Below are 17283 nucleotides of genomic sequence, written 5' to 3'. Positions count from 1 at the left end.
ATTTCACATCCTTTGTTTTAAGATGCCGCAGCTTCCAATTTTACTTAGAGAAAAGCAGCAGCTCTCTTAATTTAACTGCAGTGTTATAAATACACACTTAGCAAAAAGGATGATTGCTTTACATCCATTGTTTTTGTGCACTGCAGGATGTACAATACACGGATATTGATTACATGGAACGGCAATTAGACTTTACCCTCAGCCCAAACTTCACTGGACTACCAGCTCTGGTTGACAGAATGAAAAAGGAAGGAATGCGATTCATCATTATCCTGGTCAGTGTTTTTTCCCTTTTTTCCCTTGCCACAGATCAACAAGTTATATACTTCACATAATACTCTTGATGTGTATAAAACAGGGCTGTCCAGTGATTAAAATAATTAATCGAGATTAATTGCGGGATTAAAAAAATTAATTGTGATTAATCACACTGTTCAACAATAATAGAATACCATTTATGTAAATATTTTTGGATGTTTTCTACAGTTTCAAATATATTGATTTCAATTACAACACCGAATACAATTACGGTATTCACTTTACATTTATTTCTGATTACAAGTATTTGCACTGAAAATAAACAAAATAAAAAGTATTTTTCAATTCACCTAATACAAGGGGGGAGGGATAGCTCAGTGGTTTGAGTATTGGCCTGCTAAACCCAGGGTTGTGAGCTCAATCCTTGAGGGTGCCATTTAGGGATCTGGGGCAAAAAAAAATAGTTGGGGATTGGTCCTCCTTTGAGCAGGGGGTTGGACTAGATAACCTCCTGAGGTCTGTTCCAACCCTGATATTCTAAGTACTGTAGTGCAATCTCTTTATCATGAAAGTTGAATCTACAAATTTAGAATTATGTACAAAAAAAACTTGCAATCAAAAATAAAACAATGTAAAATTTTAGAGCCTACAAGTCCACTCAGTCCTACTTCTTGTTCAGCCAATCGCTCAGACAAACAAGTTTGTTCATATTTTCAGAAGATAATGCTGCCTGCTGCTTGTTTACAATGTCACCTGAAAGTAAGAACAAGTGGCACTGTTGTAAGTGGCCAGCGTTGCAAGATATTTACGTGCCAAATGTACTAAAGATTCATATGTCCCTTCATGCTTCAACCACCATTCCAGAGGACATGCGTCCATGCTGATGACAGGTTCGTCTCGATAACGATCCAAAGCAGTGCAGACCGATGCATGTTAATTTTCATCATCTGAGTCAGATGCCACCAGCAGAAGATTGATTTTCTTTTTTAGTGGGTTTTATAGTTTCTGCATCAGATTGTTGCTCTTTTAAGACTTCTGAAAGCATGCTCCATACCTTATCCCTCTCAGATTTTGGAAGGCACTTCAGATTCTTAAAGCTTGGGTTGGGTGCTGTAGCTATCTTTAGAAATTTCACATTGGTATCTTCTTTTGCATTTTGTCAAATTTGCAGTGAAAATGTTCTTAAAATGAACAACGTGTGCTGGGTCATCATCCGAAACTGCTATAACATGAAATATATGGTAGGAGTTCAGTCACACATTTAATTAACACTTTTTTTTTTAACGAGCATCATCAGCATGGAAGCATATCCTCTGGAACAATGGCCGAAGCACAAAAAGGCATATGAATCTGTAGGGCATCTGGCATGTAAATATCTTGCAATGCCAGGTACAACAGTGCCATGCAACAGCCTGTTCTCACTTTCAGGTGACATTGTAATTAAGAAGTGAGCAGCATTATCTCCCGTAAATGTAAACAAACTTGTTTCTCTTAGTGTTTGGCTGCACAAGAAATAGGACTGAGTGGAATCGTAGGCTCTAAAGTTTTACATTGCTTTGTTTTTGAGTGCAGTTATATAACAAATAAACCTATTTGTAAGTTGCACTTTCATGATAAAGAGATTGCACTACAGTACTTTTATGAGGTGAATTGAAAAATACTATTTCTTTTGTTTTTTATAGTGCAAATATTTGTAATAAAAATAATATAAAGTGAGCACTGTATACTTGTATCCTGTGTTGTAATTGAAATTGATATATTTGAAAATGTAGAAAAACATCCAAAAATGTAATACATTTCAATTGGCTTTCTATTGTTTAACAGTGCAAATAATCGCGATTCATTTTTTTAACCGTGATTAATTTTTTTGAGTTAATTGAATGAGTTAACTGTGATTAATCAACAGCCCTAGTATTAAATTGTTCTCCATACAAATGTAAAATTGTTTTATCTTTAATTTTAGGATCCAGCCATTTCAGGCAACGAAACCAATTATCTAGCCTACACAAGAGGTGTCCAGGAAGATGTTTTTATTAAATGGCCCAATAGCAGTGAAATTGTGTGGGGAAAGGTACTGTTTTTAGATTACTTGATAACACCAGAGATGTTATTTCCAAATATGAATCATATTAGCATGCTTAAGAGGTGATTTGATCATGGTTTACAAGTACCTACCTGGGGAAGAGATTTCTGATAGTAAGCAGCTTTTTAATCATCTAGAAAAAAGCATAAGATGATGCAGTAATTGGAAGCTGAAGCTAGACAAATTCAGACTAGAAGTGAGCTGCACATTTTCAACAGTGAGGATAATTAACCAGTGGAACAACTTGCCTTGGGACATGGTGGATTTTCACTTGAAGTCCTGAATTTAAGACTGGACATCTTTGTAAAAGATATGCTTAGCAGATAGAGAAGTTATGGTCTTGATTCAGAAATTTTTGTGTGAGATTCTTTTGCCTGTGTTATGTACGAAGTCAGACGAGATGATCATAATGGTCCATTTTGGCCTTAAAACTCTATTAATCTAACCTAGGAAGTAACAAACCAAAGAGAACAGTAAGCTATTCCATAAGTAGGAGAGAGATCTTATTTTCATTGGTTGCTAGAGTTTTCTTTTAATGAAAGTATTCCTCTTAAAACTTATATCCGATAGCAAATTATATAGGAATTCTCCAACAATAGCCATTTGTATGACTTTTGCATGTTCTCACCCCACAGTATACCTGCAAAAGTAAAGTCCTCTTGGGAAAATATCTACAAATATTAGCTAAGTTCAATGACTGGATTCTGCTGGTGGAAGCCAGCTGCAGGCATCCAGCAGCAGTAAGCCCACGTGTAGCAGAATTGCATTGGAACAAGCTGTCAGCACCTCCGAAGCAACTGGAGGGCCCAGAGTTGGCCAGTGTAACTTGAAAGTGGATAGGACCATCCAGTGGGAGGTTGGGGCCAGGACACCTGAGATGCATTGATTCAATCAGTAGAGTTGGGGCTGCTATTTAAAGTTGCCCTCCTGTTAGGGAGATCTTGCCCTCTGACAGGGTTAATCATCATCTGGTGCAGCTGCACACGAGAGGAGTACAAATGTCACACCCATGTATCTGTGACCCAAACTGTTCCCTCCAGCTCCGTAGATAGAGAGCATAGCAGCAGATCTCTCTGGCGGGAAACATGCAAGATCTAGGTAATCATGGGAGTCAGCATAGCAGCTGCTGAAGGGGCAGGCCGAGCATAGGAGGAAATGGCTGGGTGATGGACAGTCTTCTGTGGATATGTCCCATTCTATAGTCATGGCAATTTCTTTCCTATTTATAGCTGACTGCCACAATATCAACGTAGGCACTTTTTGCCTCCACACTGTGGAATTATCCTATTGACCAAAATTTCCAGTGCTATTGGCTTATTGAGAAGCCCTTGATCCTGTCAGGGAACTGGAGGGGCAGAGTAGGAAAGCTGGGAAGCAGTATGGAACTATATTGTTTTCATGACGATGGCCATGACCTCTAGTGATTTCCCTGAGATCTGCATGGATCTGGAGGGATCTGTGGGCTTGGATGTGTTTTGGGGAGTCTTTAGTTCTGAAGGGAGACAAAGTACTTTCCTATATCCTCTGAGATTTCCTTTGTAGGAGACACCACGGCACTCAGTATGCCTTGAATACTGGTTTTTCTATGTATTACCACAGTTGAGCCTATGCCATGCTCCATGCAGAGACATTTATATATTATAGAGCCTAAGGGCTCCTTTTAAAATTCAGTTTAAAAGTAGTCTCTAATAAACAAAATAGAAATAGCTGCATGTTGTAAGGAAGTCCAAATCTTCAGTGTTGGAAACAGAGAACAGAACACAATTCTTGTTAATTATATACAATATTATGTTTCAAGTTTGAGTTTGGCACAAATGAGGTTCATGTTTTTCTGATGAAAAATGGTGTATCATTTGCAGCAGAACAATGAAAAGGTGAATCTGGTTATCCATCAGCTTTAGGGATGATCTGCATGGAAAGGATCATGTGTGGTGGGACATGGTGGCCATGAAAGCAATTAGAGATGAAGGGAGGATCAGGAAATTTTGTAGAGAGAGTGATTAGGGTATTGCTTTTGAGAAACAGCTGCTTTGTTTTTTAGAATTCCATCATAGTGCCTAAAACATAGTGTGTGTCATAAATTTTGTACCAGCCTGTGTAATTTAGAATGATTGTTTTTTAAAATGTCCTTCCTCTTATTAGGTTTGGCCAGATTTTCCCAACGTAGTTGTTAATGAATCGCTAGACTGGGACACTCAAGTGAAGGTAAGTGTATTGCATTGCTACAATGAAATGTTTTGATTGCTTACTGACATCTATTGGCAAAAACAGAAGGGGTATCGAGTTCTTCAAAAAAAGTAGCAAAGCAGTTATCAAATGTAATCTATTTTAACAGGTGAGGTAGAGACATAGAAAATGGGTAGCCAAATCTACTATAGCATCTAAGAAAAAAAAGACAATCTGGAGCCTTTTACAAGCCCCGCAACATTTTAAAGTTAGCAATTTTTCTTGTTCTAATGACAATCTTTGTCATGTATTGTAAAAGGGATTCATGTTGTGTCACTTTATTTCTTGTTTCTTTATACTTCATTGGAAAAAATAAGTCTTTGCCTAGCAAATCTTCATGCAGTTCATAAAATTCAGTGCCCTGATGTGATGTTTGTTTCATTTAAATATTTTATAAAGCTTATCCTACCCCAGGGGTTGGCAACCTTTCAGAAGTGGTGTGCCGAGTCTTCATTTATTCACTCTAATTTAAGGTTTTGCGTGCCAGTAATACATTTTAACATTTTTAGAAGGTCTCTTTCTATAACTCTATAATATATAGCTAAACTATTGTTGTATGTAAAGTAAATAAGGTTTTTAAAATGTTTAAGAAGCTTCATTTAAAATTAAATTAAAATGTAGAGCCCCCCCCCCCCCCCCCGACCAGTGGCCAGGACCCGGGCAGTGGTGAGTGCCACTGAAAATCAGCTCGCGTTCCGCCTTCAGCACACATCCATAGGTTGCCTACCCCTGTCCTACCCCATCATGTGCTTAAGGCTCAACTCTATAACAACACCCTTAGTTGACTTCAGTAGGAGTTCAGGGCAAATAACTCCTTGTAGGTTTTGAACCCATGCAAAATTAAGATCTATACTCAGTTAAGTGTAAAATAGTGAACTAGTCAAAATATTAAAATTAATATGATAAACACATATAATTGAAAAGCTCAGACCAAGTATTTGCTATGAAATCTCCCATTTATATGGCTAGATTATAATCCTTTGTTGTCCTCACATTCATTGAGCACATCATCTTTTTCCCTATTCAAGAATAGTCTCACTGACGTTAAGTTTTGCCTCTCTAGGCAAATTATCTCTCTGGGCCCCGAGTAACTAGTATGATCAGACACAATCTGATAAAAAGTGTGTGTTATCTAGGGGTTAGAGCAGAGGGTAAGAACCTGATTTTCATTTACATTAAGTCTAGTTATGCCATTCTATTTTAGGGGGTTTATACTACTGCCCATCTCCATAATATCTGAGCCATTGGTGCTCATTTAGGCTCTGGCAACGTAAAGGGGCTTAAAGTGAGTGTACATTTCTGATCTAAGGCTAGAGCATTGTAAAGAGGTCTTTGTGTAAATGCAAATCAGACTCTAAGAGTCAGAACTGTTAGGTTAGTTTCCGGGCTCTGCACAGATTTGGAGTGGTGTTTGTCACAATTCACTCTGCCTTTCTGTGCCTCAGTTTACGCATTTAGAAATTCCAGAAGGGGTTAAAAATGGAATAATGATCCACATTTATTTTTAAAGAAAAACCTAAAATGCACATTGACATATAACCCTTCTTATTTTTTTATGTTCCTATTATAGCTCAAAAGTAACCAAACTAGAGAAATGCAGACTAGGTGAAATTATTATCAAGTGGGGTGCACAACCAGTTGAAAGACAGTGTTCAAAGAGTAGTTATAAATGGTTCGCTGTCAAACTGGGGAGCCATATCTAGTGGGGTACCACAGGGGTCAGTCCTGGGTCTGGTACGATTCAATATTTCCATTAATGACTTGGATAATGGAGTGGAGAATGTGCTCATAAAATTTGCAGATGACACCAAGCTGGGAGGGGTTGCAAGCACTTTGTGTTAAGAATTACAGAAAATGGCGTTTATAGTTAGAACTGTACAAACCATTACCTAGGAAATCAGAAACCATGCAAAATTTGCATGGTTGGAAATCCAGTTATTCCATCTCAATAATCTGTATCTTTCTCTCTATGTTGTCTGTTACTTTTACAGCTATACAGAGCTTATGCAGCTTTCCCAGATTTCTTCCGCAACACCACAGCTCAGTGGTGGCAAAGAGAAATAAGAGAATACCACACTAACCCAAATCAACCAGAGAAAAGTGTGAAGTTTGATGGCTTGTGGATTGTAAGTGTATATATTTTTTTCTGTGTTATAGTTACGTTTTTTGTTTACCTTTGGTTTTAATAATTATAGGAAAATCCTGCTGAAGTAAAAAAGTATTTTAAATTACTGAAACTGTAGGAAAATCCTGCTGAAGTAAAAAAGTATTTTAAATGACTGAAACTGTTTTTTAGCATTTGTAGGAGTTGGTTCTAAGTCTTGAAGAATGTGGAGATGTGCCTGACACTCAAAGTTCAGAGCCAGTTCTGGATCAAAACTTCCTGAAGTTTGGCCTGTCCAGATTCAGGGTTTAGGGTTTGCGCATTATAGAGATAGGGGCCAAGCACAATGTTTATACTGCAAGTCTACACTCCCTCCAATTTGGTGGGACTCATGTCCATGGTTTTAGTTTGGACCCATTGAAAAATAACATGTTGTCTTGATATAGCTGTAGCAGATTAGCTCTATAACCTCATTGGCAGAGCCCAAATTACCATGGAAACCTGCATGTTAATCCCACCTGCAAATTCAGTGGGTTCGCTTACTTGCTGCTGTGTGTTAAGGACAGTGGGGTTGGAGAGACCTCCTCAGTTTGTGATGGATCTCACAAGCTCCATTACAATGTTCTCTCGTGCCAGGGTCTGGAGTGGTTGTTGCATGCTGCATATTTTGCTCTGATATGCAGTAGAATGATCACCTCACACAATTATGAAGGTTACACTCTCCCTCAGCATAAGAAATTAAAAATATGAAAGTTTATCTGACTGACTTTTCCCATAATAACTTGTGATTCAAAGAATTCTGTGTTAAATCCAATCATGCTTAACTCCTTTTCACATCCCATTCCTCTCAGAAAGTAAGCATGGAGAAGTTGTTCAGTTGAATTTATTCGGAATATGTTACTGATGGTCAAAAATTAGCTGTTTTGTTAATACAACATTATCTGCTGAAGAGCAGGTCCTAATTCTTTTATTATTGATATATTTTAATTTCATTACCTAAATAACATTATCTCGATCCTCCCTCCCCCCCCATTTAAATATCACTTTTAGGATGATTTTTCTTGTAAATACTTGTCCACAGCACAAGTCTCCCAAACAGTTTGCTACAACTGCCATCTCTGCTGGACAACTGCAGAACGATGCTAGATGGAGTGTTTTGTTTGTTTCTAAAATGGAATAGACATGCAATAGCTGTGGGAGATATCTAATGTTAATATATTATTGTCTCAAAGAAGAGAAATACCTAGCCATCCAGTAAAATGTTTGGTATCTTTCAATAAAGCCACCCTTCTTGTATTATTTTAACCAGTGGACAACATAATGTACCAACCAAGGCCACACAAACTAGTACACATTTTGAAGGTCAGAGATGAATAACTTATCTATCTATGTACAAAATTAGCCTTTTCAGTTAATATATAAGAGTTTGTTTAAAAATTAGTCCAATACCTTCAATAATTACCATGGGCCACATCTCAAGGATCCCATCACAGAATTTGTTATTTCCCTGGAGACTTTCTAGCTATACCTGTATCTATGCTTTCATTTCTAGGAAGCAGGATATTAAGGAAGTTTCCCAGCAGAGACTCAGTTTCTTTTTCAGGTGGCCCTCTGAAAAAGAAACATTTAGGCTGTGATTTCTCAAAATACGTAAGGGGAAGGTAGTAATGGTGGTAATGGCCACCCAACTCCATTAGAGTCCTTTAAAAATCACACCCTTAACTCTAAGGGCTGGGTTCATCTTGGCTCTATACCAGTTTCTGCTGGCATAACCCTTCCACAAGATCCTGACAGTCTGTCACTGGGGAACTTGCCACAAAGAAATGTGACTGTAATCTCTGCTCTGCCAGAGTCATGCAGAAAGGGGAACACATACCAAAAAGTATGCATTACTCGATAAGAAGAGAGGTGTCTGTGTTTGGAAGATGCATTGATCCACTGTATCCGATCATCAACCTCTGCAGGCAGCACTCCTGTGTATTCCCAGTGATAAACTATTGCAGCAGTTCTGGAAAGCACTTAAGCACATATTTGAATTTAAGCCCTTTCTCACAATAGCTGAGTGGTTTAAGGCACTCACCTGGGCTGTGGCAGACCCATGTTTATTTCATCTCTGTGTCTGATGTGGAACAGGGATTTGAACCCTCAGCTCCTATGTCTCAGAAGAGGAGACCTAACCACTGGACTGTGGGTTAGGTTTGCTCAAGCTTTCCTGTTGAAACTGTTCCACAGTATATAAATAATGAAATAGGCATTGGGCCAGAGAAAGAGTCACTCTCACTTTATAGCCAGGCCTCTGGTTAGGTCATTGATCTGGAATGTGGGAGACCCCAGTTCAAACCTCTGTTCCAATAACTAAGAAGGAGCTTCCCAAAAGTGTCTGTGAGTTCAGAGGATCTGCCCTGGAGGAAACTATTCTGTCAGTATCTTCGTAGCTGGGTTTATCAGTAGATCCATTGTAACCTTGCATTTTCAGGGGGTTATAAATTGATCATAAACAAACTGTTGCAAGCTAGAGCCTTGCATATTAGATCTCAGTCAGGTGTATTGTTTTTCCTTTCCATTTCTTTTTTTACAAATATAAATTTTGATCACTATCATGTCAAGAAAATGTAAATTGGCTGAAACGCTAATGTTAAAAAATGCAACTGTAAATGCTCTTGAAGGAGTTTTATTATGCATCACTTTGCAAAATAACATTTAATATGTTGCATCATTGAAACAAACAAAATTCATTTTAAAATGTTTATTTTTTCTTTACGTTTTTAGGACATGAATGAACCAGCAAGCTTTGTTCATGGATCAGTCGAAGGCTGTAGAAACACAGATCTAAACAATCCTCCCTATATGCCCAGTAAGTATAGTAACTATCTTGTACTTCCGTAGTGACTCTGGTTATTGTATCATTCACTTAGACTTCATCTGGGCCCAAAATTGTCAAACTCCGATGCCTTATTTAGCAGCTAAATAAAAGGGGCTTGATTTTTTCAGAGATTCTGTGCATACACAACTCCTGATTGCAATGAGGAGCTGTGCTTGCTCAGGAATTCTGAAAATAAAACCACTTTTAGTTAGGTGCCTACATAACATGGGTTTAGAGGCCTAAGTCTAGGCATGTTTGAAAAAATGGCTCCAAGTATTTTACCCAAATTAGCTGTAGATTACTTTGTTTCTTCACATGAACAATGCAGTTCAGTTTCAAGTATTTAGAAAATATTTTCCCTACCTCCTACCTTTAGCAATAGATTTGATTTAAACAATTCAGTTTAAAAATCACAGAGCCTGGCTTGGGAGAAAACAGAATTCATAATCAAATAAAAATTTTCTTCATTCCACAGTTTAGAGACTTCAGGGCCATAGCTTTTACACTATTGGCTGAGTTTGTGCTAGAGCCATTATAAAATATGGGACTTTAGCAGAGAATACCTTAACAAGTAGTTATCCAGGAGGATATTTTCAAAGGCACAAAAAGGTAGTTAGGTGCCCAACTTCCTTTGAAAGTCCTTTGTGCTGTTGAAAATTTTCTTCCGAATGTTCTACTCATGTAGACTTCTCTCATGTGCTTACTTCTTCCTTCACTTCTTCCATACACAGTTTCTCAATATTAATTTGTGTAGTTGACCCTAGCTTAATACTTACATATATTTTTCCATTATTCAGGTTATATTGATGATGTGGAGAGATGCTTCTAAAGATCTGCAGCATCCTCTGAGTTAAGAGATCCTGTTCATACAGGCTGAGAACAGCATCTCCAGTGAGATTATTATAGTAATTTTGTAGTTCCAAATTAGTATACAGGATTACTGGGAACAGCCAGTATTCAAAATCTAAATTGTCAGAAAATTTAGAATGGTGTTCTTACGAAAAACAAAGCAAAACAAAACTAAACAAAAGCCCACTGCACACAGGCAGTTAAATATGGTAAACGATTTGGTATGATTTAACGATACAGATATTTAAACTTCCTTCTCATTAGGTTTGGAATCACGGTCACTTGGATTGAGTCACAAAACCTTATGCATGGAAAGCGAGCAGATCCTGCCAGATGGAACCCCTGTTAGACACTATGATGTGCATAATCTCTATGGATGGTCACAAGTAAAACCTACCTATGAGTAAGTTGTTTTCTTTCTCTCTCCTCTTGAGAAGCTAGTCTCTTTGTTCTACAATAATTCAGGCACCTCTTTACTGACAGTAATACTTGGAAACAGTTAGCAACTGGAACATTTTAAAAATACAACAAAGTATAAACACCATCTCTGTAAAATTTACAAACTTCTAATATTTTATTAGCCACGTTTTCAAGGGCATACGCTCAGTCCTGTCTATATGTACTCAATAACTTTTGAAAGCCACATCCAATCAATTCCAAAATTTCAAGGAACATTCTAGGCATCAGTGAGAAATACCTATCAATTCCGGGGAAATTGAAAAACCAAAAGAGGGAAAATGCAAGGCACATGGAGCCTCTTTCCTCTGTTTATCAGAGCCACAGCTTCAAGCACCTCTGCAAGAGTCTGTAGACCAAAGAACTGGTTGATGATACCCATTAATGCCTTCTAGCCCCTATCTCATCTCTGCCTATCCTCCCAGTAGAGATTAACTTGTTGACACCCTGAAAGAGTTCTCTCCCAGACAGAATGAAGACAAATAATTGTGTGAGGGGAAGGGGTTTTGTGGGGGGGGTGAAATGCAGGTATGTACACATGGTCTAGAGAGGGAGAATAGGGGGCCCCGGTGTCGTGTGGCGGGAAAATAGGGAGAAGGAGGGAATGGTGGGTTCATGCAAAGCCCATGCCATGTGACAGGCGATAATGGGAGAATAGGGGCACACAGCCTTGGACATGGGGGATTGAGCAAGCCTGGTATGGGGAGAAACGGAGAATAGGGGCACATGCAGAGCTGCAGGCTCTGGAGGACTCTGGTGGAAAGGGGTAGTGAGGGAACACAGAGCCCCTGCCAGAGAGGGAGGGAATGGGGGACTCAGAGCCCCAGGCATGAGGGAGGGAGCAGAGGGAGTTGCAGGGACTCCCTTCAATAGAGAGGGATGGGAAGAAGTACATAGAGAGCTTGTGGGGAGACATGGAGTGAAGCAAGGAGCCCCTAACGTGTGCAGTGAGCTTGGTCTACAGAAGCTATGAAGCATGTGACTCTCTGTTTTCTTTTTACTTTGACTTGGGCAAAATGTGCTTCAAATTAATGTTTTGTGTCCAGCTATTTATATCGGTGACCCACCATATCATTTTTAAATTATACTCTGTTTTGTCTGCTCCTCTTTGTTCCTGACATGAAAGATTAATTGTTTCAAATATAAAAGGAGCATGACTGACTGGTGGTGTTGAGTTTAGCAGTAACCTGGAGACTTCTATGGCTTTCGTTGTGTCACCAGCGTAATATTATGAGCTCAGTCTTCACAGCCACAGTGATGTTCTGACTTACTCTGCCTGGAAAGGTTTCCAATGTGTTTCAGCCCTGTCTTTAATATAGCCGTTGCCACACTGAAATACTCTCTTCCCACCCCAACTCTGCCCTGACACATAACTTGCATGTTTTCTTTTGTGTCCGGGAGGGACTGGCCCACAGGAGGGGATGGCGTAAAGCTACTATGGCAGCTTTGCCAGGAGAAACTTCAGTTGTGCAAAGCAACCGTAAATTTGACATAGCTGGTGCCTCTTTATAAGGGCATCCTCAGTGTGGCAACCTTGGCAAAGGGAAAGAGGGTGCCCATAAGCCTGGCTATCCCCAGCTGCTGTAACAGCCTTTTGGGGGCTGTTGGCAGCCAGTGTAAATTAGATCATTCCTGCTTTAATTTTAAAGTTGGGACCAGCATAGTGTTTGAAGGGGTGTAGGATCAGGGTATTGTAAATGTGAGTTAAAGCCACTTTTGCATTCCTTACTCCCACACTGGGCTGACTTTGGTATCCGCGGGAATATTAGCAGTTGAAGGTAGCTCTGTAAGGGAAGAGTGGGGAAATACCTAACAAATCACTGCTTGCATTCTGCATCCATTTTCAAGTCAACCCCATGCATGTACTGAGGATGAAGAATTCACATCCATATGACTGATTCTCTCACCACAAAAAGAAACACAGTCTAATGTGTAATGCAGCTTGCTTTGTTTTGTATTTCTCTCTTCATAGTTTCCTTTATAGTTTTTCTCATATCTTTCTGTTTCACACATCACACTTCTGAAGTTTCTTGCTTGGCAGTATGCTTTTCATCTAACATGAGGTTTACACAAAGGGCAGACTGAAAGGATCCAGAAACAGCTTGTAAGAGCACAGTTAATTGGAGTCAGAAGCTGGAAAATGTAACACATTTTTTAATGCAAGTACCATACATGTCAAGGACAAATGGACTAGGTTTATGTATTTGTCTCATGACAGTGTTTGCCTAGTGCTAATAGTTGAGAAAAGAGAAAAAAGCTGTAGGCTTTCAAGAAGTTGGGATCTCTTTCCTCTGAGCAGAATTTCAAGTGACACTGTTGTTGCTGACTTGCACTGTCTATTGGAAGAAAATAGTGTTCAGCCAAAGCAGGTATTTAAATAGAAAACCAAAACAAACCTCTTTCAGTATCTTATGTTTCTATGATCACCTGTGCCTTTAAACAAAATCTAGTCCTTTACCCCATACTGTACTTTTCTATTGTTGGGTGTTACATCAATGGGAAACAATCTTACAAGTGTATGTATGTGTGTAGGTACTGCGTGAAAGCTGTTTACTGCTGGAAGACGTAGCTGAGAGATTAGGAGCACGGTAAAGTAGCTTTGTATTTCAATATGCATAATGCATAACAGGAAGTTGAAAACAAAAGATCAGGTATCATTAATAAAAATAGGTACGTACACAAGGTTTACAGCATCTACGCTCTGGTCTATACTAGAAAAATTACCTGTATTCCCTACATCCAGATCACTCGAGTCAGTGACCAATAACTTTAGGTCTCTATTTTTTCTCCTGGCCATTTGACAGGTTGACTTCTTTCCCAGAGTTTTTTTAAAAAGCATCCAGTCATACCATTTTCTTGGACAAACCTCTCTATTGCCTTTGTGTTCTCTTTCTAATTCTGTCCAGTCCATGACAGACCTTCTCTGAAGTAACTGGAGGTTTTCCAGCAGAAACCAAGACCTCCTCAAAAATCTCGCTGAGAGATATGGATTTGCTATCTCCCTATCTTAGTCAGCCTCTCACAGCAAAGTTGATGACTCACTAGACCTCTCCATAGTAAGGTGGGGATGGTGCTATTCTTTCTTTTCTCTGCAGTGACCATACCTGAGAGACCCTGTCTCCCTGAAAAAGTTTTCTCTCCTGTCAGGTGACCTCTGAAAGGTCATCAGGAAGAGTACTGGAAGAAGTACTTTCTCTACCTGAGGGAAAGGTGCAACCAGAGCACTGCCTCTGCTCTTAGCTATAGAGGGAACCAGCTGCACCCCTAGCTTCCTCCCTATCATCCACTCACTCCTGAAACTCCTCGGACTCTCCTTCCCTTCCACCAACTCCACAACCTCCTTACCTAGGTCTTGTGTCCTGATAGACACATCTCATCTGTAAAATGGGAACAACAGCACTACTTTACCTCACAGATATGTTGTGAGAATAAATACATTAAAGATTATGAGGCATTCAGCTACTACCATGATGAAGGTCATATGAGTACCTATATAGATGGATGGTGCTCTGCCACCCACTCACAGAGGTCCATATATACCCTTCCCTGCAACAGAGGGGTGTTTTAATGGAAAAGGAGAATCAGTCCTCCATATTGCTAGGCTAGGCTACAGAGTCTTCAGGCATGGAATTATATGGTTACTTGAGAACCTCAGCATTCATTTAAAAACAAATAAGTTTATAGCACTTATGGTTGCAGAGAACATATGAAATCATTAAGACTAAAAAAAAGCAAAAGCTCAAATTTATTATTTTTTGTAGATATTGGGATTTTAAAATAATTATTACGTCTTTACAAAATATTTTTTTTAAGTGCAAGCTTTAGTCTAGCCTTGCAAGACCAGCTAAGTGGAAGATGATAGCAAGATTTTCTGTCTGTTTGTTGTAGCTCTAACTACTCTCTCTCTCTCTCTTTCACGGCCAACACAGTTTCTCCAACCAGGGGTTGCGCGTCACTAGTAATACCTACAAGAATGCCCTGCTCTTGCCTAGCCAGCTTTGAGTAGAGAACAGTAAGGAGAAGGGGGTGACAAGATGGCTGCCATAGGGCCTTGTGTAATTCATAGTCAGTGGGTATGTCTACACTGCAACATTCCCTTCCCCAACCCCGTGGGAGTGAGCTTCAAAGCCTGGGTTCCAGCCCAAACAGGAATGTCTACACTTGCTATTTTCAGCCCCATAGTGTGATCCCAAGTCAATCGACCCAGACTCTGAGATTCACTGCTGTGGGTTTTTTTTCTGCAGTGTAGACATACCTGGTGTATGTGGTGATCTCCTCTGTGCATAATCTCCAGAGGATATGGTCTGTTAGAACCTTCTGCTAGTGAGCTTGGCTCTTTATCTCAAGCTGTAGAGACGTCTGCTTTTTATTTCAGGCGATCCCTGATTCAGTCTCTGATATTGACCAAGAAGGCAGCTGTCATATTTGCTAAGAGGGAATTAAAGAGGTCAGGAGCTATAGGCGGCAATAGCTGGGGACTCAAAGGAGACAAACTGAGGAAGGGACAGTGGCAGAATGGGAGATTCTAGGTGGCAGGAGCCCGTGATCCTCTTGGAGAGGTTTGCAGATCACTCTCTTTTTCAATTTGTGTCAGTCCTTCCACACTTTGGTAAGTCGTATTCACTGAAATGTGAGACAGTGAGGCTGTTACGAGTGTGTGTACTTTAGCGTGCCAGTATTTTACTAATAGCTGATATATATCAATATTGTCACTAGCACAAGTGAAGATGGGAACTGAACTCATTTGGACTGACAAAAATGAGGCCTGATGGTAAAAAGTTTGAGAGCCACTGATGCATTCTACTTGTTGGACTCTTGATTGGTTTTATTCACTCATATTTTATTGCTCAGTTACTATGATGATTGCACCAGATAGATAATGCTGACTGTCCTTTTCTTTTGCTTGCACCAACCACTTAATCGAGATAGGGTGCCCATGAGTGTGTCTTACCAAAGAGGATTCTGCTCTGATAATTGGAATCTGAAGCAGCAAAATTGTTTTGTGTCCTTCAGAATCTTTTTTTCAATTGCTGAATTTAATTCTTCAACAGAAACTCAGTGTCTTGGTTTGAGTCCAGCAGTTTCACAATCACCCTCTCCAAGCAGATGCAATTTTCAAGTCACATTTTAAAAAAGAGTTTACCCAAGTCTGATATTACAGAAGATTATTTTCTCACCTACCTGGCCAAAATTAGTTGTACACAGATTCTAATGACTTAATCCATATAATTTTTATGTTGTGCAACCTTAATCGCTGCCTGGCTTTAGCAGAGAAGATGGTCATGTTGCTATTTCTAATATAGTTTAATTTAGATGCCATCAAATCTTTTCTTGTCCCAACACATTCAGACACAACATGCTGCATTTTCAACTGATATATCTATTATGAGACAGCTACCCAAGGCCATCTTGGGACAGTGCTCTGCATTTAAACAAGATCAGTCAATCATAAAAGCGCACACTCTGCTGCTCATTTACAAGACAGAACTATCATCAGCATTTTGATCAGCTGTTAAGAGCAGTAATTACCCAACAATAACCTAAGTAATTAAAGTAATTAAAATATGAAATACCTTTTGCTTCCAGGTATAGCTATGATGTACTGCTTTAATTATAGCACTGATATTGTTTTGATCTTATGGTATATATCAGGCTACGGTATGTGAATTTGTTATTTTAAATGCAGGGCACTGTATATGCATTCTTGAATTAACATCCTTAACAAAAAATAAGAAATAATATTAAACAGGGAAATTAGTGAACTTTTTATGTAAATGATATGCATAAGCCTTTCTCATTAACAATTTATTTTCTCAGTTCCAAGGCGAACTTTATTATATGTTAATTCCTTACTGAGTAATATCCTATCCTATTTTAGATAATGTCTGATCTAATGATAATATATCTAGGTTGTTTCATTTCCAATTCAATGAGCAAGCAAAGAACAGCATTTTTCTATGGGCCTTAATGACCTTAAAGCCCTTGGTAACTTTGATATTACCATAACGAAAGAAAATATCAAGGCCACTTGAATTTTTGACTGAGTGGATGTTATATTTGGTAGTATGCCAGTGCATCACTGTCAATCAAGGCACTCGCAGAATTGCTGACAGGACAGTAAGGAATTTCTGATTCTTTTACTGTCAGCCAAATCAAAGTAAAATTTGGAAATTGTCTGTAGACGATAACTTAACACTGATGGGAATATTATCATTGCTTCTGAGTATTAAGGATAAAATTAAATCTAGTGATTTCCCCCCGTTTTTAAAAGCTTCACCTGAACAGCAGAAATGACTAAGATAAATGATAGTTTATTCAAACACTTCTTATACTTGAAAATATGGTCAAAACCTCTATTTAAAAATCTTAAATGTTCCAAATTTATCTTCTATGCCAGCATTAAGATGGTGTAATATCATAATTAAAGAAGTTCCATAGTAGTAC

The 17283-nt window shown here is 38.9% G+C and overlaps 1 protein-coding gene across 1 annotated transcript in view; it reads left to right on the top strand.

The window, feature by feature from the left end:
* SI (sucrase-isomaltase) overlaps nucleotides 1–17283 on the top strand; it is a 152910-nt gene that overhangs the window by 77654 nt on the left and 57973 nt on the right. Inside the window, exons 31-36 of the mRNA XM_065410672.1 lie at nucleotides 147–275; nucleotides 2222–2329; nucleotides 4484–4546; nucleotides 6559–6693; nucleotides 9441–9525; nucleotides 10648–10786. Of these exons, the coding sequence (XP_065266744.1) occupies nucleotides 147–275; nucleotides 2222–2329; nucleotides 4484–4546; nucleotides 6559–6693; nucleotides 9441–9525; nucleotides 10648–10786 (659 nt within the window). The remainder of the gene's footprint in view (nucleotides 1–146; nucleotides 276–2221; nucleotides 2330–4483; nucleotides 4547–6558; nucleotides 6694–9440; nucleotides 9526–10647; nucleotides 10787–17283) is intronic.

This window comes from Emys orbicularis, chromosome 9 (genome assembly GCF_028017835.1).
Source record: "Emys orbicularis isolate rEmyOrb1 chromosome 9, rEmyOrb1.hap1, whole genome shotgun sequence".
Classification (NCBI taxonomy): domain Eukaryota; kingdom Metazoa; phylum Chordata; order Testudines; family Emydidae; genus Emys; species Emys orbicularis.
Note: the sequence above shows the minus strand (reverse complement) of the source record. Positions and strands in the feature narration are given on the sequence as shown.